This window comes from Pteropus medius, unplaced genomic scaffold (assembly GCF_902729225.1).
Source record: "Pteropus medius unplaced genomic scaffold, Ma_sr-lr_union100, whole genome shotgun sequence".
Classification (NCBI taxonomy): Eukaryota; Metazoa; Chordata; class Mammalia; order Chiroptera; family Pteropodidae; genus Pteropus; species Pteropus medius.
Window position 1 is genome coordinate 12,264,378 of NW_024340849.1, and position 22,613 is coordinate 12,286,990.

Genomic DNA, 22,613 nt, shown 5'->3' on the forward strand with positions numbered 1-22,613 from the left:
CAACAATTAGGCCTAGATTTTAATCAATACCCTTAAGAATAGTTTCAGTCTCCTCATAATTTTAAGAGTTAGCATCAGGCATAGACTGCTCTTAAAAGATATGATTCGAAAATATTTTTTAAAAAAGAGAAACTATTTCTCTAAATATTCTAAATAGAACTGCAAAGTGAGATTTTCACACAACCCATAATGTCTTTCTTCTTTTAAGCATTCAGAAAGATGACAGTTTTCATTGACTTTGAGGAGTGGAAGTCATTTAAAAATGTGAACTATCTCATTTTATTAAAAAATCTCCTCCTTTCTTCTCTCAGCCAATCAGAAGTCTGACTTGGTCAGCTCTAGTTTAAAATGGAACATTCTGATTCAATCCATCGTTATCGGAAACATGCACAGAGTCATCTCTGAAACATCTGCTAGAAAACAAAAATAATTCTGCTTTTCTCCTTACAAATAAATCCAAAGTCATTCTACCTTTTTTCAGTTTCTCCCCAAAGGCAGTTATTTTTACTTATTTTGCTTTGTTTGGATTTGATTTTTGCCTGCCTGTTTCTTATAGTTACCACAGGAATCCTCAAAAGGCAGTATTGCCCCGCAAAAGGCAAAAATCGGTTCTTAGGGAGGCAGAAAACACTCTTTTTGTGTATAAAGCACAGATACACATACAGTGTATGTGTATCTGTGCTTTATACAATACAGATATACAATACATCTGTGGTATTAAAATTTTATGGGAGGCAGTTAGGAAAAAGTCTAAAAAGAATGAAAAAAAAAAGATTGAGAAACATTGATTTATCAGATCTTATCATTGGTCTTCCCTCCTCTACACATTATCCATCTTTTCAACTTACCTTTAATTACCTGTCATGGTTCTGCTAATATTTTCCAGATATGTCTAAAATTCTTTTCCTGGTCTTCCCAGTTCGGTTCCAACCAATCTTCCCCCCTTTTATCTAATCCACTGGGGCCTCGCACTGACCTTCAGATATCCCCCAATCCTGCTTTTTGGCTAACCGATGTTCCCAGATAGGGACAAATGACAAGGTTGACCTGTAGAACCTAAAAGGGGAAATCACAGTTAACTCCCAACAGAGCATGAGTTGGGGAGATGGATCATCGAGGAAGATGGAGGAGGCAACTAAAGTTGAGCTATGTTTCAGGATGTGAAGAGATCGAATTCAGCCAGCTCATCTTTAAAGAAGACTTCCTCCACGACAGCTACTTCGGGGCCCACCTGCGAGGTCAGATCGCCACAGAGGAGCTGCACTTTGGAGAAGGCGTCCACCGAAAGGCCTTCCGCAGCAAAGTGATGCAGGGCCTCATGCCCGTCTTCCAGCCCGGCCACGCCTGCGTGCTCAAGGTGCACAATGCCGTTGCCTACGGGACCAGAAACAACGACGAGCTCATCCAGAGAAACTACAAACTCGCTGCCCAGGTGAGTCCACCTATCCTAAAGGTATTTTGTGATGTATGAGAGGGACTCATGATAATCAGACTCAGAATCCATGGGAGTGTCTCCAAGAGGGTGTTTTTCTCCCTTTGGGGTGTGGTTATAAGGCAGCCACTGGATTAAGGCCAATTGCTGGAGCCCCGTCTCTGCTCCCAGGAATCATTTCTTAGCCTCGTGCCAGCCAAATGGGACTCAGCCTGTGTCTGGAGACACCTCACTCGTCCTGCCCTGAGATGAGATCGTTTCTGTTCCCAGGGACCCCTCTGAGATCCCGGAGGCTCTGAATTTACTCGGACACAGGATGGAAAGTGGCAGTTCTAAGCTATACCGGATGCCAGGATCCCCAAAGACAGTGAAAATCAGGAGCTGTTTCTGGGGTGTTTTGTTTTGGATGAAAGCAGAAGGAGTGGGATATATTTAGAAGGACAGGAGAGAGAAACATTTGTCCTGTTTCCTGACTTCCTGAGTCTTTTTCGATGTCAAGCCCATAAGCTACAAAGAGAGTGACCCCAGTCTCTAGCTCTAAAGTTCCCACCTATCTATGTTATTGAATCACAGTACTTTTTTTTTAAATCACAGCGCTCTCGAGGCAAGAGGGGAGAGGAAGGGAGCATCACCTTCATTCCCTTCCTCCCTCTCCCACTTTGGTCCACGTACTTCACTCTTGCCAGTGGCACTAGCCAAGCTTTCAGGAGAGCTGGGACCAGCTCTTTTACAAACTAGGTGCTCTTTAAAAACGTTTTCCCAATAAAATGAATAGAGTGGACGTAGATGAATGCCTCGACTGCTCTCAGGCATTCACCACACGTGATGCTCTCAGATGTGGCAGCGTCACGTGGGGCTCAGTGCTCACGAAGGCAGCCCCACCTCTCCAGGTATAGGGTTTTTGCCAATTGTATTTCATTCTCCTTCAAATTCACCCTTCCCTCGCCCCTTTTCTTTCACTGGGTTTTCTTTCTATTTCAAGTATCATCTGGCCCAGTCGTGGAAAATCCCCTAGTGTCCAGACTCCCACTTGGAAAGGGCTGGACAGTAGAAGGCAGTCTCCAACCTGCTTTTCCTAAGCCAACAGTCTCGTCAAGGTGTTCACTCTTTACAACTCAAATTGCACCTCTGAAGAGGAGTCTCAGATGGGAGAACTCATGGGATACCCAGCAGGTCCCAAGCTTTATCTGACATCCTGCCAAGGGGCCAGTCCCCTTAGCTCAGGGGTGAACTTCACCCATATGGTTCCATGCATTTTATAATTCAGAGACACTTGGCCCCAGAGACCACTTGACCTTCACCTAGATAGTTCGTTCACGTCTCAGAGCTCCTGTGCAATTGAACAACTCTAGGTCATACCCATTGTCTCTTCTGTGGCCCCCTAACCAGGGGATGGGTTTGGGAATCCATTGGCTTGATCTCTATTAGGAAATCTGATTAGCTTTACGCAGCAACTCTCTGGATTTCCTCTGATCACTCGGTTTTCCCATGTGTTTGGTGATCTAGGAATGCTATGTTCAAAATACTGCCAGATGCTACGCCAAGATCTATGCTGCTGAAGCACAGCCTCTGGAAGGCTTTGGAGAAGTGCCCGAGTAAGTGTGTTTGCCCTGTCTTGTATGTCCACCTTGGACTTGTTGGGGACTTGGGAGGCCTGGAAAGACAAGAGGTTGAGAAGGCCCAGTAAGACGAGCATTTCAATTGGTCCCTCTGTCTGAAATCTGTGGGGGCTTACATGGCTGCTGTCCTGTTCTTCACTGGGTCACTAGAGGCTTACACAAAGATACTTGATAAATATTCTTTAAATAAACATATGGTGGTTGGATGGATGGATGGATGCAATAAATGTATTATGTTAAGTAGAAAAGAAAGGGTTTCTACTCTCATGGATATTACATTGTCTAAATAATAAGCAAATATGAGAGAACACAAGACTATTACAAACCAATTAGTCCTACGATGACAATAAAATGCGGTGCTGTGTCAGGGAAGAGTGAATTGGCGATCAGGATTATTGGAACGTGGTACCCATTTTCTGGAATCCTACAGAGATAAATTGCACCGATTACTTTATCTGCTCATTGACCAAATATTTATTCCCCCAAGCAAATTTTCGGGTGTCTGGAGCTTGTGTTCACTGGTCTTTTATGTGGTCGAGATCATACGTGCATGCCTAAGTGGGAGGAGACACATTGCACCTTGGGAATTTCAGACCGAACAGTCATTCATATATATCAGCAAAAAGTGAGAGAAGGAAGAATTCTTGTCTACACTTCTCGTTAGCTCAGAAAATGGGAGAGCTTCTCCCCCTGAGGCGGGACGTGGGGCACACCACATACAAAGTCTAATACCGTCCACTCGTTACCAAGGACCGCTTAACTTACTTATTTAGCACACAAACATTTCTCGGCAATTTCAAGAAACATGAGCGCAACAGAAGGAAAATGTTTAATTGCTTTTCAGTTGAACACACCAAGACACAATCCGGACGAGTTCGGTCCCGTTCTCTTTCTCCCCCAGTCCCGCCCGGTCCCAGCCCGTGTCCCCTCACATTCTTCTCCAGGAGGAAGAGCGTTAGCCAGGTGATCAGCCCACCGCGCACGGAGCCGGAGCCGCCTCCGGGGACACAGGCCCGAGTTGTGAGAGGCTTGGCTTGTACACAATTTGGGGCCCTGTCTGAGGAAAAGGACACTAAGTTATGACTGTGGAGGCTGTCCAGGGACTTGGAAAAGGCCTGTGCAAATGAGGGGCACGGGGTCTTCATCAGCTTCATCAGCATCCCAGTAAATACGCCACCGCTCTGAAGATGGATCAGGATATTCTGATATCCAAAACCCCTTTCCCTTTCTTCCCGTGGGAGAACAGGTGAACACGGGAATGGTGATGATATCTGGAGAGATCGGGATCAAGGTCCTCAGAAGGGCATCTGTGCCAGATTCCACATTTACTGAACCAGAGTCAGAGGATTCTACACTGGGGCACACACGCACACACGCACACACGCACACACACGCGCGCGCACACACTGGCCTTCTTCAAGCCCTGTGCCCTTGAAGCCATGTTAGAAAAGATGAGTAAGCGGGATGTTGCAGCCGACGTGTGGGGGTGGGGCGAGCGGCGCTCCCCGGCCCCAAACGCACCTGCGTGCAGGGAGGCAGGGCAGGGACCACAAGCCGCATCGGCCTGGTCAGCAGCTGTGAGAGGAAGGAGGGGGCATCCGGTTAACCCCAAGAAGGAAGGGGCCCGCGAGGGACCAGGGCTCACAGCGCGGAAAGGGAAGCCCCCAGCAGGTCCCACACAGTCACGGTCTCCTGCGAGAGCCCCGGGCTCTGAGCCGTGGCCCAAGCGCCCAGAGAGAGGGCTTGGCCCTTGACCTGCCCTAGAGGCTCTTCGGTCAGCCCGCCGCACCACCCAGGCCACCCCCATGTTTATTTCCTGACAATGAAGCCGGCCTCAGAAGTTCCTTTTTATGGGGCACGTGGCGTCTAAAGGATAAAGGGCTCCACACTCTGCAGCTTCTGTTTTGAATTTAACAAGACTGGACGCAGGCAGTGAGAAGGCAGAGAAGCCTGAGCATGAATGTGAGGTGTTTAACTTAGGAGGCTGCGAAGATGCAGCTGCCACTTGAAGATGCTGAAGGCAGAGAGGAGACCCCCGCAGGCGTGTGGCAAAGTGAAGAATTTGTTTTGCATGTGCCGAGTCCGAGGTTTTCGATCTCCGTGGTCCGTCGAACTGCCCCCGGCATTTGGTCTTCTAAGCCTGGAGCTGGAAGGAGAGAAGGGACCAGCGAGCTGGTTTGCTGGTTGGTCATCAGCGTACACATGGTCGCTGCAGCTGTGGAAACGGTGCAATCACCTGGGCAGAGCGTGTGGCAGAACAAGGAGAAGAAAGGGCCAAGGGGGAGCCCCGAGAAACGCAAACACACGGGGGTCGAGGTGTCGAGTAGCTGTCAGCAAATGCTAAGAAGCGACTGCCGCGGAACAACCACTAGGAGGGCGCTCTGTCCCCAAGGTCAAGGGCAGAAGGTAACTCCAGAGAGAAGAGATTAATGCCATCAGATGCCTCAGAAGTGTCCCAGGGAATAACTAGAAGCCCAGAATGGATGACCTTAGTGAGTGGGGTGTTTGTAAAGTGAGGGGTAACGGGTCACGGAGGGACTCGGAATCGAGGTCATCTGGAATAGATACAAATGGAGGCTCCTCGTCTAGGACATGAAGGAAGCAAAGGGAATTGGAATGAAATCTGTGGCAAAGTCCCATCAAATGAAGGTGACGATGGTAGTTTTTAAGGATGGGGAGACGAAATCACATTCGTGGCCTTGGGCCAGAGAGAGGAAGTGATGAGTAAGATGACAGTAACCAATGGAAGACGAAACTTGAGACCAGGGCTTGGCAAGCTTTTTCTGTAAAGGGCCAGGTAGTAGCTATTTTGGGCTTTGTAGGCCAAGAGGCAAAATCTATACATCTTTGTTGATACATTTTAAAATATAATAATCATCGATTATCATTTTTACAGGTTTACTAAGGAGAAGAATGAAAAAAGATTTAAAGTAATATTTTGCTAACTTTTTAAAGTAACTTTGCTTACATTTGGGTTCAGAGTTCGTGTTCCCTACAACCAAACGAGTTGCAAATGTTCATCTGTAAAATTCATTCTTAGCTCGTGGGCTGGATGAAAACAGGATTTGGCCCAGAGGCGACGGTTTGCCGACTCTGCCATACTCGTAGTTTCTCCTGCAGTGAGTAGTGGGTGAAAAGGATTCACGCAGAATCTTTCACAAGCTTACTTGTGTTTTGATGAGTCGCCTCCTGCCCCGTGGCAGGTGGAAATGGCCAGTCGTGACATCACATCCTGCTTAGTGCCGGAGTTACCGTGTTGGGGAGTGGGAGGTGCGGGCAGAGCATCACTGGGGTGGAGCTCAGGGTGATGTGTCAGGGAACCCTTAGTCCGGCAGGGTGGGGTGAAGAGAGGGTCAGGAGGTGGGACTCGAATTGGCTTGTGCGTTGTGTGCGTGGGTCAGCAGAGACTGAGATATGGGGTACCGAAATGTAGGGGATGGGCTTGCCCCCAGCTCCACCAGCTTATTTCCGCATAGTCTTTACGACTCGAATCGGGCCACGCTGCCCCAGGAGGGCTGCTGCCTGTCTGCGTTAGGCGTAGGGAGTTGGGTGCTGCAGTGATTTACCCCAGAAAGCAGGGACTCTGTCTTTTCATCTCCACTTCACTGGTGGGGTTTTGAGGTTCTGGCCCAAGCTATTCAGTAAGTGTGTTTGTTGAGTGCAAAGAACAGGAGAGTAGAGTTGCCAGGCACCAAGACGGGGCCGATGTAGGAGGCTGGAGCGAATGAGTAGAACAGTTTTTACCGTGTTAAATTCAAGGCGCCTCTTCGAATCGAGTGGAGACGGAGAGTACGGAGCTGGGAATATGAGTCAGGAATCCAGGGGAGGGTCTAATGAGCCAAACCGCGAAACTACTGACCTGTGTGGTTGTATTTAAAGCAAGGAGTCACTGTGGGGGGGCGGAAGGGGAGGCGGAGAAAGTTTAATAGCCTGTCCAGGCCATGTCAGGGTCTCGAGGTTGGGGACAACTGAGGAGCCACCAAAGAGACAGAGAAGAAGTATGTGGGGAAGCAGGAGGAAAACGAGGAGGAGGTGGGTTTCTAGAAGCCATGGGAAGGTGTCTCAGAAAGAAGAAAGACAGACTGGCTCAGTGCCGCGGAGAGCAAGGCAGTCGAGAGCTGGGAGGAGACCGTGAACTCAGCAGCATGGTGCCCGTGGTGCCCTTGGCCGAAGCTTCTTCAGTGGGGAAGCCTCTCTGCGTGGGATCGAGAGGGAATGAGCGCACGGGTCGGAAACAGCGAGCCTACAGCTGAACCGAGTTTCGACGTGGGCTGTGGGGTCAGCATGCGGTGGAGAGATACTGTGGCACGTGGCCGTGCTGCTGAGAAGGGTTCTGGAGAGGGAAACGTGGACGGGAGACAATGGGGAACAACCGCTGGAGTGAGGCCCCTGAGCAACATCTTTCGAGAGGGGTTGGGATCCAGGCGCCAGTGGGCGAGGGGGTTCAGGTCAGAACAACGAGGGCTCTTCCACAGGAGGGCCGGGAAGGCGGGGGACGTGGGTGCAGACCCGAGGAGGAGGGAGCTGCGGGGTGGCGGCTCTTAGAAGTTCCCTTCTTATTGTTTCGGTTTTCACAGTGAAACAGGAAGCAGGTCATCAGCTGAGAGCGAGGTTGGGGAGGAGGTGTGGGTGGTTAGAGGTGAGAGGAGCAGGTAGGAAGCGGTCATCTAGGGCGGCATGACGGTGAATGGGTTAGCGCTGACAGTGCGCTCGGGATCTGGTCGGTTCTCCGCTTCAAGCTGCCATCGTCAGGCCAGCGCCTCCCTCCGGCCTCCCTGCCTCTGCCCAGGCCCTCGCACAGTCTGCTCCACACAGAGTGGCTAAGAGATCCCTGTGACATAGCAGTTTGATCATGTCATCCCTTTGCCCCAAATCCTCCAAGGCTTCTCATCAATTCAGTACAAAGGGCAGAGTTTTTCAAATGGCCAACCAGACCCCCCCCAATGTCTGGCTTCCCATTTCCTCCGTCATTTCCTCCCTGTCTGCACTCGTCCACGACCCTCTCCCCTGGCTGACCGCACTCCGGCCATGCCGGCCCCCTCCCTGTGCTTCGAACGCACTGAGAGCGCTCCCGCCCAGAGCCTTTTCCATCTGTGCTGCTTCTACCTGGAAGGCTCTTTCCATAGACACCCTCGTGCCCCTCCGCCCACACTTCCTGCAGCTCTCAGCTTAAATGTCCTCTGTCAGCAAGGCCTTCTGTGACTTCCCGAAATAAAACAGCAGCTCCTCCCCCACCCCTGAACTACCAAGCTTCTTTACACTGTTTTATTTTTTTCACATAGCACGTAGAACTATACATTTTCTTGTTTACTATATGTCTCCTTCATTTAAATGTAAGATCTATGAGAGCAGAGCCTGTTTTTTGGGGGGTTTTTTACTGCTGTTTTCTGGAACAGTGTCTGGAAGAACGTCTGACACCTCGAAACCACTGAATAAATATTTGTTGACTGGAACTGAAGAAAGAAGGAAGGAAGGAAGGAAGGAAGGAAGGAAGGAAGGAAGGAAGGAAGGAAGGAAGGAAGGAAGGAAAGGAAAGGAAAAGGAAAGGAAGGAAAGGAAAGGGAAAGGAGGAAAGGAAAGGAAAGGAGGAAAGGAAAGGAAAGGAAAGGAAAGGAAGGAAGGCTGGCTTTATGATGGATGAATAGATGGATTTAGTCACCAATGGTTCATTGAGATGTGGCTAAAATGAGACATTCATTTACGCACAAGCAATTCAACTCCATCCCAAGGGGGAATTTCTGACCAACTCTAGGTACAAATCAACAGAAACACATCTTTTTACCTATTGAATAATCATTGGGGCATTTTTAGTCTAAATCGAATTGAACGCAGGGGTTTATTCTGAAGCTCCCTGCTACTCCAGGTGAGATAACATGCCCTCGAAGTCTTTATTCCCATGCGAGAACATGATGTGTGCCCATGTTCTCTTCCTTTCCAGGATCATTCCTATTTTTCTTATCCATCGACCTGAGAACAACATCCCGTACGCTACAGTGGAGGAGGAGCTGATTGGAGAATTTGTGAAGTATTCTATTAGGGATGGGAAGGAAATCAACTTCTTGAGAAGAGAATCGGAGGCTGGTCAGAAGTGTTGTACCTTCCAGCACTGGGTATACCAGAAAACGAGTGGCTGCCTCCTGGTCACAGACATGCAGGGTGAGGAGGAAGCAGCGTGACCAGGCTCTGGGGATGCGGTGGGCCTGGGATGCTCTGGGGATGCGGAGTGGAGGAGAGGGAGCAGTCTGCTGGGTGCCTTTCAGCACCGTCACCAGCAGCAGATGTTACTGATGTCTCGTCAGAAACAAGGCGTGACAGAGGGGCCTGAAACAACCAGCTAAATGGAGTAGTAAAGTACATTTGAATGATTCATAACCACAATGCCTTCCCATTATAACAGGCCACCGAAGATGGACTTTATTGTTATGTCTCCAACAGGCACAGACTCAGAAGTACATTTGAAAATCTGGATGTGCCAAAAGATAAATTAAGATGTGATAATTTGTTTGTAATAGGGTGAAAGGGTCCTTCACAGTTACTTTAGATTTCAAGCTTCCCTGGCGAATTTATAGCATGTTTTCAATTTATACACACATTTTTAGGGATACATTTGTTGTATGAGGTGGGGATGTCATAATTAGGTTTCCCACAGAGACAGCCTTGATACAGGTTGTGTTGGGGGGGTCCCCAAGACCACACTCAGGTTCATTAATTGCTGGAAGGAGTCACAGAACTCAGAGAATCCTTTATACGCATGGTTACAGTTTATTACTGCAAAAGGACCCAGACTTAAATCAGCAAAGAGAACAGGTGCATGAGGCAGAGTCCAGGGAAGGCCAAGTGGGGGCTCCCAGTTGTCCCCTTCTGGTGGGATCATGCAGACAGTGCCTACGCCCCCCAGCCATGATGTGTAGCAACACGCATGCGGAACTGCCAACCGAGAAGCTCAAGCCTTGGTGTCCAGAGTTTTTATTGGGGGCCCACCACGTAGGTGCGAATGACTGTCCATGAGATTGACCTTAGTCTCTAGCCTCTGCAGAGGTCGAGAGGATGCCACATAGCCCAAGGTACGAGGTAGACAAAGATACTTATCAGGCAGGACAGTCCAAGGGCTTAGAAATGACCTCCCAGGAGTCGGGCAAGGAACAAATTTTTATTTGGGCCACGTTAATCCTTTATTGCACATAAATGTTCAAGTACAAATATTTGAGAGGAGATCCCAGGAAACACCGGCAGGAACGTGGACAAGTGTAACAGGGAAAGGGAAGGCAGCCCATTAGAATATCTTATAATACGGCCAGTTCCCAGTGTGGGTGCCTGCAGCTCACGCCTGCTGGGGGAATTCTGAGAGCCTCACCCAAGGAGCGAGGGAGCAGGGGTGTTTATATACCAGTTCCCTCTAGTTACCAGTGGAAGGCTGCTTTTGGTGGGGGTGTTGACTCCCCAGGACCTGCCAGCTGCCTATGGGCAAAACCAAGCTAAGCAAAGCAGGATCCTGTGATCAGAGAAACTTCTCAGGCAAAGACATGCTGGTGGTGGCACCTGGAGGTGGGGCCGGCGAGCAGGAAGCGGTTGGTGTGAGGGCAGTGGGTGGGGCTCCAACAGCCCTGCCACAGGGGTTTCCTAGTCTTTCTTCTTTCCAAATAATCATGCTGTTAAGAAAAATCTGAACTGTAATTGTATGCCTACTAAATGGCAGACGTCGTCACACGCAAGGGCCGTCAGATCTAGCCGCAGCAAGGCGGTGAAAGGGAAGCTTGCCTCTGGGCTCCGTGCCCTGCTCCTCCATTTCCTAGCTGTTAGCCTTGGGCAACTGACTCACCTCACTGCTTTTCACAGGGGGTTGTTGTGGGAATTAAATGAGATCGTATTCTGGAAAAGGCCACGTATGCAAAGTGGCCCTCAGATGCCGAAGGGGCTGAGAGACCCAAGAACGAGGCTGACAAGTCCAGCTTGTAGGCGAATGAATTTAACAGGAAGCTCACGTACAGGAAACGCTTGTCTTGGGCAGAGCAGGATGGTCAGATCCCCCAGCACCTCCTCCTCTTAGACCACCTTCGTTTATACCCCTCAGAGATGGGGCTGTGGCTCCAGGAGACAGGTGTGCGTGGTTGAGGCCGGATATCAGCCGGCCCTGGAGCCAGGATGAGCTAAGACATAGCTGACATCTAGGGCGCCTTGCCCCAGAGGAAGGGGTAATGGAAACTCATTGACCAGCCGGAAACCTCTGGACACATTCTACAGTCAACCCGGGGGAAGGGGAGGGCGTCAGAAATCCAGGCTCAGTCACTCAGAAGTCAAGCTGGCCGATTAGCTTCAAGATGAAGTCAGCTTTGTCCACACAGATAGTAAGACATTTAGCAAAGCATCGACACGTAATAAATGTTCCCTATTTTTTAAAATGTTTATTTTGAAATGACCGTAGCCAAGAAGTCGCAAAAATATTCAGAGAGGTCCCATGTACCTCCATCCAGCTTCGCCTCATGCTGACATCTCACATAACGATAGCATGTGATCAAAATTAGGAGGCTGACGTTGGCACAATCCGATGAGCTAGACCACAGATCTTACCTGGATTTCTTCTTGTATGCACTCATTTTCTCCTCTTATTTTTGTTTCATGTTCAGAATAACTCTGCAAAATCCCCATTTTACAGATGAGAAAAAGAGAGGCCCAGAGACAGTATCACTCAGCTAATAAGCAGAGGGGTCCAAGACTCCAGCCCACGATTTCTGACTCCCAACTCCCAAGCTCTTTGCACTAATCCACAACTTTACAGATGGGCGAGAGATTTCCCAGCGCCTCCTGAAGTTAGACTCCTGGGACGGAGTCCCCGAAGGCCAGCGGGGAAGTGCAGCGTTAGTCACGCAGATGGGGCCGATGTGCACACTGAAGGCAGCCATACCTGCTGGCTCAAAGAGGCTTCTTCCCCGCTACGCACTCACAAACATGGTCTCAGCAGACAGCTACCTATTCCGATTAGACTCTGCTGTTCAGGCATTGAGGCTCCCCCATCTTTTCTCCTTCAGAGTTCGTTTTGCATTAACTATTGTTCTTCTGCTGAAATGTAGCACCCTGGGGCTTCCAGCACAGCTAGTTTCATTTCCAGGCACTGCTAACCGCTCTATTGGAATATTACATCTCTCTTCAAACGACGTGTGTGGTTTAATGTGGCGGTGCGGTGTTTCGTAAATGGTGTTTATTTACCCTCTGCTGCTGGGCAGAATCTTTTTATTGTCCTCGTCATTATGGCACAAAATAGCACATCCGTTCTCTAAACAATATCCATATTTTATCATTTTACTGAGGCGCTAGTATTAGAATTAAATGAAAGAAACCAACCCAAACTCAACCATTACCTTCCTAGACTCTTAAAAGTTATCCCCTGCCTGTTTGCATTTGCTAGTCGGCAGGACTGTGGCAGGTCCTGTAGGTTTGAGGGGTGAAAGCAAAGACTGGGATTTGGCCCTAAGATCTACACCCTAGGGCTCCTGAGAGGCGGCCGCTCCAAAGACCTCTAATTCTGGAAAACAAACTCATCATGCTGCCCGCTTCCTCCCATCCGAAGCAACCTGTACATGACTATTATCCCCGACTCAGTTTAATAGTTGCACACTAGAATTTAAATTATTTTCCTATAGAGACTCTTAATAACCTCAGTCAGGTTGTTGGCAAATTATTAAACCAAGAGAGGGACATTTCCTTTTAAAAATTATATTCTATTTTTCTAAACTGTAAATGACAGCCGGTAATTGGGAAAAGCAAGAAAAAGCAATTCCCAAGTTCAAGGACCTTTTGTCAAATGACTTTGAAAACTGGACTTCTATGCAGCTTAGAGCTGTGATTTTTAAATACAACTTCTTATGAAACAAGATGTTCAAAAAGGGCTTTTGCAATTTGGTGTCCCCTTTTTTTTAAAGCACAGCCCCTGTAATAAAAGGCTATGCGAAGCATTTCGACATATGCTCTTGTTGTTAGCAGCTTTGAAAGAACGAGATGGATTCAATGCCAGCTGTGAAGGAGTCTTTTAAAATGCTCACTGACTCACCCAAAGTGCCGTGTCTAATTCAGCTCACAGGTGCACTGCCGAGAAGCGGGGCTCATTGCTTCTGGCTCATAAACCAGCCTGAAAGCAGCACAGCCTGTACTTGTGCGGTGCTCCAGGGGGGCTCTGCTGAAGCAGGGTATTAATCCGTTAGCATTCCTTTCCTGAGCCTCAGAAAACTGCTCACATAGGAGTGAGGACTCACGCAACTAAGTTGCCGTCAGGCCAAACCTCAGGGTTGGCTTTGGTGGGATGCTGGTTCCTTCGTCTACAGCCCAGACTGGTGTCTGTGCTTCCAGGCTACAGATGGGCAGGTCTCCTGCTGGCCGTGGGGAACACAGCCATCCCAGCCTGGCCCAAGGTGGATAAGAGTCAAGGGCAAGACAGAAGCAGGCAAGATTCAGGCCCGGGGCAGTCTGAAAGTCTGGCTGTCAGCCCTGACAGAAGGAGGCCTCTGCTGATGGACATGGGGAGAAAAGTGTGTGTTTATGCAGAAAGGAACACGATGAGGCACTGACACTATCGCTCCCTGTGAGTAGATGGTCCCTCCTCTCTGAACAGCCCCGAGTAACACAAATTCCATCTTTGCTCTCTCTTTTCATAGGTGTAGGAATGAAGTTAACAGACGTTGGCATAGCAACATTAGCTAAAGGGTGAGTAGAAAAAAAAATCAAGTGCATTTTATCCTTCAGCTCTGGGCTTCCCAGTACCTTCTGGGCAGACGCTGTTTGCCTGATGCGGGCAAAGCATATTTCTTGTCCTCGCTGAGGGTGACAAATGTTCTTGGGACGAATTCAATTCATTTCTCACTTACGTAAAACATTTATGGATTTCGTTCTCCTAGGGGAACACATTTATTTCCTAACTTCGAAACAAACACGAACTCTGCAAAGGCATTTCAAGATTAATTACTAACAGAAGTGCCACGGAGGGAAAAATGCCAGCCTTCTTGGGATTCCTTTGAACTCTGCAAGTTCCATTTTTCTGCATTTAATATCTTCAAGTATATATGTACGTGAGCGTGTATATGTGTGTGTGTGTGTTTTGCAATTAAGTGCAGTAAATTCAGTTTGCATATCTTTAGTGTATTTTCCCCCATTTTTCCCCAAAAAGTCCTTGAGGCGGCTCCCAGACTTCCATGGTGATGATGATAGGGGCAAATGGCACTGGAAGGAAGAGCTGTGATTAGTGACCTGGGTTGTGTCGGATGGTTTTGTTTTCCCAACTTAGCGTGGCCGTGGCTCGTTCCCGGGTTCCTCGACAGCCTGTCTCCGTTTCCCGGGCTGTCTCTTTAACGAACTGCGCGTTCTCACTGCCTCGCTTGACCAACGTCACTGAGGAGAAAGCAAGTTCTTTCTGGTGCTTGGTGAAAATCGAGTGCTGGGTTGGACTCACCGTTGCCTTTGCCCACTGCTGCTACCCCCATGCGCTGAGACCGTTTGTACCCCTAGAAATAGAGGGGTAGATGCCTGTCAGAAGCAATGGCTTCTGCTTTAAAACGTGGGCGTTGTTTTTGCTCAGGTATGGTGGGACCTACAGATCGGGAGACAACTGCCATCGAAGACATAGTTTCTCAGAGTTCGCAGGAGGAGGGGGCCTGCCATGCCCTTGGGGGGGGTGGGACACAGAGAAGCACCAGCCTTTGTCAGGAAGCAGAAGGGGCGAGGAAAAAATGTGGGCAAGAGCCCTCGTGCGGTTTCTGTGGGAAAAAATGGGCGAGGCAGGGGAAGCCAGCCGAAAATCATCTAGTTTGAACGTTTCCATTGGCTGTGGGGCCTGGTGGCCATCCCCAGTTGTCCGTACCTGTCATGGGGTGAGCAGGGCAGGGAGACGGTGGACCTGAAAGCGAGACCTCAGATGCAGAGGTGGTGGGAGTGGGCTCTGGATTGGTCGTTTGCATGTAAAAGGTGTCATTTCCTCTCTCTAGGAATTAGCCAGCCCTGAGAGGGGCAGTCTCTTTAGGGCCAGCTAGGCCTCAGATGTCAAAGCATCAGAACACAGATGATTAATACGGCTTATTCTCCCATGCTGGTAACCACTTATCTGTGGGAGCTTTCTGGTGTTTCGGATCAGCAATGCTTTAACAATAGTCTAATTTTCAAGGTTAATGAAGGATGCAGGAAAGAGGAATTTGCGGGGTGGGGGAGGGGAGTGGAAAGGGGACCACTCTTTCTTTTAACCTCCAGATCAAAGTTCTCACTGATTACACAAACTGACTGATTTGGTTTTAAAATTAAGATGCAGTTTGGATATTTTCCTTCTTAAAAACTGCTCGATAAAATTTGTGTTGGAATTGTCTTTGTGCTCCATCCCCAAAGCTGACCAGAGTTTGGTCATGGCCTTGGGCTTGAGAAGAAAGCACATCAGGAGGAAGTATAATGGAGTGGGGAAGACAGGGGTTTTACAGAGAGGCTTGGGTTCAAATCTCGGTCCTGCCACTCACTTCTGATTCTCCTGGTGGCAGCCTTGCTTCTTGATGTCATAGGACTTCGTCCGGCCTGTGCGATGGAAAGGGTGACTGGACACCCGGGTTTGTCCAGGACAGCATCATTGCATGCCTGCCGTCCCGGCATCACACCTAGTCAGTCATTTGTCCTGGACAAGTTCCCTCATTTAGAAAATAAATTAGATGGCTCCCCTATTTATGAAGGGATCTCTCCGGACCCCAGAAGAATCTCCCCAGTAAAGCTTTCCATCGTAGACCCCGCCTTCTCCACGGGACATTGCAAATCCAGGCATCATCCAGACCTGGTTCGAATGTTGGGTTCTTGTCTTACCAGCTCTGCGAGCACATGACTTGAAGCTCTCGAAGCCACTGGTTACAGAGTGGGGACACAGGGTGCTGTCTTGAGGATTCCCTGATTAATCTATCTCTAGTCCCTGAAGCTCAGTATGGACTTGATAAATATTGCTTTCCTCCCCTCCCTGTGCCTCAGCCTGACACCAGAGTAGGCAAATTTCATGCCATGATTTTCCGCAACTTTCCACCAAAACAAAGCAGAAACCTGCCCATGAAGTTTCAAAAACTAAGAGAAACTTAGGAGTATAATTATTTAAGACATCTTTTAAAAGCATCGTGACAGCTTCCAGGAACCCAGATCACATTTTTCTTCTAATTTAGAAAGAAATCCAATCCCTTGGTTTCGTTCTCAGCCTTAATGCAACTCCTCGGGCCTGGGACAGCTGCCCAAGACCCATTAGAAGAATTGATGGCTGGAGCCCTGTCAGAGTGTCTATAAAGTGTTACTTACTGTCTCTCCACCAACACACACACACGAGGAGGGATTAAGGACCAGAAGGTGGGCGAGAAGGGCATTCTACAGCATCTGAGAGCTTCGGAGGGGATATTAGATCATCTCGTTCATCGTCTATTTATTTATTTATTTTTTTGATAAACCTTTCTTTAAACTTTTTAAGTCACATTTTCCCCCCAAAATAAATATCCCTTAGAAACCCGGTTTAAATAACTGATAAAAGGGGACCTCTGATCAGAGTGCAAGGCGTGGTTGGGAGATCTCTTTGGAGCCGATGGGAACCCCTCTGCTCTCAAGTGAAAACCGACAACCACGTCCAACCTTCTTACTTCCCAGGCAAGGAGCAGGAGGTGCAGGACAGGAGGCGACCTGCCTACAGGTCGGGCACTGCATGAAGGAAGCTCCCTGAGGAAAAGGGGCAGATGCCTCGATGTTTGGAGGAGGGATTCAATCGAAGAAACTCTTTAGTGGAAGCCAAAGCTGCAAAATGGAGCTCAGGCAATGGAGAGAGACTTGTGAAGGGTTCCAATTCATTTTATTTTATTTTATTTTTACGCCTACAGTACTTGGTCTTCCTAGGTGATCTCCTATCCAAGTACTAACCAGATCCGACCCTGCTTAGCTTCTGAGATCAGACGAGATCCAGCACGTTCAGGGTGGCATGGCCGTGGACTAAAAAGGTTCCAATTCAAAGGCACCTTGCAGACAGGCAGAGAAGCGTCCAGGTGGGAAGCAGTGGCGAGTGGGGGAAGAGACAGTTGGGGAGTGTTGCAGGCAGCGTCTGGAGAGCAGGAGGGAAGACTGGTGTCAGCATCGATTAAGCGTTTCCTCGTTATCCTTAGCAAGCACCTGCACGTGTTTAGCGCATCCAAACTGGAAGGGTGGGTTGCGTGAGTTCCAGGAGCTCAGGGGATAGGTGTGGCCGTAAGAAGCAGTGCTCCAGGTAGGCAGCATCACGTACGGTCTTTTATCCACTTTAAAAGATCTCGAGGCATGGACAGGAGAAGCAGTGAAGAGGCAAATGTGACTTACTTTAATAATAATTAATAATGAACCTTGGGTCATTTAAAGAAAATATTCCCTATGTCTCAATTTGGGCCATATATTTGGCTGCTCACACCTCAATAAATACCACCTGCCATGTTCTGCCATTTAGTGAAGTCAAGAGCGTATGGTACTGTTTTTGAGGGTGAATAGTTAGAATCTCATAAAAGAAAATAGGAAATGGTCATGACTTATTCATTTTAAGCAACTTTGTAATGTGATCCTTAAAACAGAAGTATGCCATATTTCTTTTTGGAGCCAGTGATAGGAATATGTCTAGAAACACATCACCGGTACCTCAACACCCATAATCTTTCGGCAATGTTGAGAACAAAAATGTGAAGTGGCCAAGTGTGGCAAATAGGACTGTTTCAACATCTAATAATCCATTTTCTAGGCGGATCCAAGATACTAACTGGACTGCTGATTGTATTTCTCAGTCATTTAGAGTTTTCTGAAGGGGCGAAGGAAAAATGCCTAATTCTATAACTGGATATTTGGAAATTTAACCTAAATAACCCAACCAAAACCAGTATAAACTGGCGCCTGCCAGGAAGCAGACCTTCACATGTCACAGTGGGTCCTGCAAACGCCTCCCCCACCAGCAGCTGAATTTCTGGGGAAACGGCGAGATTGTGACTTAGCCACCAGAGGGCACCAGAGCCAATACTTTTGCCTTTATAGTCTCCCCACCAAAAGCCCATTTCATGTTGCTGGCCTAAGGAACCCGCGAAAGGTACCTCTACCCCCAAATATCTCCTTTTCCATGCTGCTGCCGTTTGTCAGCCACCCTGAAAGGCAGCCCACACCCTGTTTAATCTGATCAAGCCATGAAGTACAGAGCTAGCTGGCCAGTGGCTGATTTGTTTTACCAGCTTTTACCACCAGTAGCATCTGGAGGCCGCTAGGGAGCATTCGCCATGTTCACAGTTTTGGCAAAGCTGACGCTACTAGCAGTGCTCTCAGTGTGTGTTCACAGTCTCCCGGGTCCAAGAGCCACGCAGGACACATCCCCTTCACAGAGTGGGAATAGCATGATAGTCCCTTGGCCTCTGCCGAGTCTTTCAAAGGACAGTGCTGTCAAAATGACTGGAGTTAGAGGTTCTTCCCCACTCCCCAACACTACTCACTAGTTATCTCACTGCCCAGTCCATCCCCAGGACCAGTGGGACTCACAGCCAGGCTCCTAGACATTTGTCATCCAGCTTCAGAGACGAGTCTAAACAGAGCATCAGAAAAGCGTGGTGAACTCGAGATCGCCCCCTGCAGGACAGCCTGGTAGACAGTAGGAGGGGGCCAGAGACAGGGAAGTGATGGCCAAGAGAGTCAGGGGTCACAGAGAGTCTGAGAGGATGAGACTGGGTAAAGTCCAGAAAAAAAGTTATCGGTGCCTTTAGGAAGGTCTAAGCGAAATGCAGTGGTGGGGAGCCAGGTCACAGGGATTGGAAGGGGAATGGGCCACTAGGATGTCATGGATGTCAGTAGAAGACAAGAAAAAGCCTAGAAAAAGGAACGGGTGTGTGCGTCTGTCTAGAAGAACTGCTGGAAGCCAGGAGGGAAGGAGCCTAGAGACAGGTAAAGGATGAGGGACTAACTGTGGAGTGAGTGAGTCCAGAGGAGCAGAAGCCCCTCCCTGAGGATTTCAGGGCTCATCATAAAAGGGCCCCCTTCCCCACCCCCCACACAGCGCTGTCCAATGTTGAACACATTGCACATGTGGCTCTGCCCCTCCCCCACCCACCATCAGACCACAGGCCCTCCTGAATGGCGAGATCGCGACACTCTTCTCTCGCCTCAGTGGCCTGCTCTGTGCCCGTAAAGGGACGGACCCTCTGCAGCTAAGCCGAGGGTAGGCATTTGGGAATCCCAGCTCTGGGGCTCAGGACACTAGATAGATGAATCTCAGACTGCCTGTTCTATGTGTGCCTTATCTCCAGTATCAAACCCCACTCACCCTGGCTCTCTCTCTGTTCCCAACTTCGGTTTCTGTTTCGGATATTAGGGAGAGGACTGCATGCTTCCTGCGTGTCCGTGGGGGTGGGACTCGGGCCTCCTGAATGAACCATATTGGCTGATCGGCTCTCCCTCCCCTCCTCAGGGGTCCCTCTCCACTCTCTTCTGCAGGGCTCACATCACAGAGGCCTCCTGGTTTGGGGGTGCCTTCAGAGGCAACGAGAGCAGGAACCTTGCAAATGGCAGAGCTTCTAGAATGCCCTTGCCAGCCGAACCAGAGAGCCAGACTGTGCGTGTGCTTTGCCCTTCTCTCTCTAGAGTTACAGCGTTCTGCTTTTTTTTTTCCAGCCTGGGCAGATGTCAGGGAAGAAAATGCCAGGGCTTGTTTCCATGGAGGCAGCCTGCGGCTGTTGCTCACACCGAGGCCTGAGGGCGGGCCCCGCGATAAGGGCAGAGAGTGGGCAGGTGAGACAGAGGGGGCTGGAGGCGGAGGGAAGGAGCCAAGGGAAGTAGAGCCATTGGAGCCGCCGTGTGACCGTGAGCTGGCTTACACTCGGGTTTGCCGACGAGTGAGAGACCGACAGGCAGGGCAGGAAGTCAGGACCACAACCAGGAGGCTACCACGACAGGCCAGGTGAAGGCCAGTGGTGGCTGGACAGGGTTCCTGAGGCATTTGTGGGGGTGGGTGCTAAGGTCACCTGTCTAAAGGGAGGAAGGTCAGACTGTAGACAACTTAGAATACAGCCTCTCCAGAAAACACAGATGTGGTTATGTTACAACATCCCCACCTCAGACAGCTCGGTTGACTTTAACGGAAGCGTTTTTCATGGTGACTACATGAAAATAAGCTTTCTGTTGTCAAATAATTTGGGGAAACCCTGGGTTGAATGACAGTAGTCAGTTTCTTTGGTGTGAGACCTCATACGGTCTTCAGAGAGCTGATGTGCATTTTGAAAGCCCAGGCAGGCAGAGAGAGAACGCACATAGCATCCATCACAGTACCTGCACCACAGATTTTTTTTTTCAAAGCATCTTGTGGGACTCTTGCTCTTTGGAACATATTTTGGGAAAGGCCGATGCACAGGGAAAATCACACATTGCTTACAAAGCCCTCCGCAAATGTCCTCTGGCCTCGCCTCTTCTCAGAACGCCTGCTCTTGCTCAGAAAGTCTCCCGAACCTTGTCCCGTGCTGTTCTCTCTGCCAGAAAAACCCAGAGCCATCCTTCCTCTGTAAAACATTCTTAGAAGCCGCCAGACACTGGGACAAATCACATCCCCCAGGTTCCTGTAGTTTTTTATCCCCACGTGATGTAATTACTCGCGTGTCTGTCTTCCCTACAAGATGGCCAGCGTCCGGAAAAGGGTCACCTGCCTTATGCGTCTTATTCAACCCTGGATAATGCCTGCCATATAGCTGGTACCCAGTGAATGAATGAATGAATGAATGGACAGGCATGAAGAAATGGAGGGTATTAATGGGAGGGCAGTAATTACTAGATGGTTTCTGAGTGGGAGGGTCCCCAGTGCCTCTCCTTCAACACATAGGTGACAATCTGTCCTGCCTATTCATAAGTCCATCCCTGGCTTTATCTTTATTTTACACACACACGCACGCACAACCAAACTAGGGATTTATTTCAATTCCTCACTCCCATCCTCAACCTGAATTTCATGTTCTGTAGCCATTTCCTATAAATTAAAATTTTCTTCAGAAGGAATATCAAACTGAAGCTTCTGTTATAAATACTTTCTGGCTTGCTTCTAAAAGGGTTCCCAACGTGTGGGGATTCTCTCTAGGTTTTTCTTGTCGCACCTAGTTTTCTATAAACGAAGCCTTTATTAAGCCAGACAAGAATTTGATTTCTTCAACAGCCAGAGCTGGAAGGTTCTGCAGCTTTGCTCCACCCCCTCCCCAAGCGTGTTTAGAGATGATAAATCGCACAGGGAAGCTGCGATAAGCTGAGAGAGAAGCTGGCCATGCTGTCAACCGGCGACTTTTGAATGAGTCTGAAAGGCTGTGACATCTATGGTTACCGTGCGGACAGAGAGAAAAGGTTTTTAAGCAAGACGTCGGCCTCGTGTGGTTTTACCATGTAGCAAGCACAGCAGACACAGAGATGTTGCCAGTTGGGTTCCAGACCACCACAATACAGCGAATTGCAATCTTTTTGCTGGTGGAGGGTCTTGCCTTCAGTTTGTTTTTAAAACACAGTATCTGTGAAGTGCAGTAAAGTGAGGTGCGCCTGTACTGGATAAATCTGTGTCGAGTGAGGGCAGGATTGTGGAAAAAGGTAGTTTCCTAGCTCCTCCCAAAGTGGAATGTTCCAGTGTGATTTTACGATGTTGCATGACACAAATTTCAAGAACAAGAACTATACCTGTATTCCAGTTTCAATATTAAGATGTTTCCAAATCGAATAGGGATGACTCAAGGTCATTCGCTCTTTGCTGCCCCGAGTGGGACTTCTGGACCAGCGGCATCAGCGTCCCCTCAGAGCTCATTAGAAATGCGGGATCTCAGAGCCCACCCCATGCCTGCTGAATCCACGCCAGCACCTAAACACCCCTCTCATCCAATGGGAAAGCTATTTACGAAAACACTCCATTGGGTGATACTCTGTGGAATAGATTTATTATTCCACTTCTGGAGAGAGAGAACGGGTAGATTAACACAGTGATGGGCTAGAAAATTATACTAATTTGAGGTTAACGATAAAATGATTCAGTTAGTAAAATTCTGCAGAGCTAGAGTTTCTAAAAATGGAAATGTGTGGAAAAGTTCTTAAATAGAAGGTTCTTTATCCCATCGTATTAGATTCGGAGGGCTGCTATAACAAATTCCCACAAGCTACTTGGCTCAAAACAATAGAAATTCATTCTTTCACCGTTCTGGAGGTCAGAAGTCAAAAATCAAGGTGTCAGCAAGGTGTTAGCATGGTCTGTTCCTTCCGGGAGCTGTGAGGGAGAATGTGTTCCACGCCCGCCTCCCAGCTTCCAGATATTCCCGCCAGTCCTTGGCATTGCTTGGCGTATAGGTGTAGAGTCTTCCAGTCTCTGCCTCCGTCATCACGGGGTACTCTCCCTGTGAGAGAATACAGGTCTCCCTTTGTCTTTTCTTGTCTTCTTACATAGACACCAGTAATACTGGATTAAGGGCCCATCCTACTTCAGTATGACCTCATCTTAAATACAGCCACAATGACACTATTTTCAAATAGGCCACATTCTGAGGTCCTTGGAAAGACACGATCTTTGGAAGGGACACTAT

General features: G+C 48.7%; 1 protein-coding gene and 1 pseudogene across 2 annotated transcripts in view; one reads left to right on the forward strand and one right to left on the reverse strand.

The window, feature by feature from the left end:
* The window catches only part of ALPK2 (alpha kinase 2), a 129,100-nt gene that overhangs the window by 103,076 nt on the left and 3,411 nt on the right, over window positions 1–22,613 (forward strand). For both annotated transcript variants that reach the window (XM_039840612.1, XM_039840615.1), the window contains 4 exons: window positions 1,158–1,432; window positions 2,939–3,027; window positions 8,990–9,207; window positions 13,698–13,746. In XM_039840612.1, coding sequence (XP_039696546.1) covers window positions 1,158–1,432; window positions 2,939–3,027; window positions 8,990–9,207; window positions 13,698–13,746 — 631 coding nt within the window. The remainder of the gene's footprint in view (window positions 1–1,157; window positions 1,433–2,938; window positions 3,028–8,989; window positions 9,208–13,697; window positions 13,747–22,613) is intronic.
* On the reverse strand, window positions 16,902–17,020 carry LOC120590886 (uncharacterized; annotated as a pseudogene).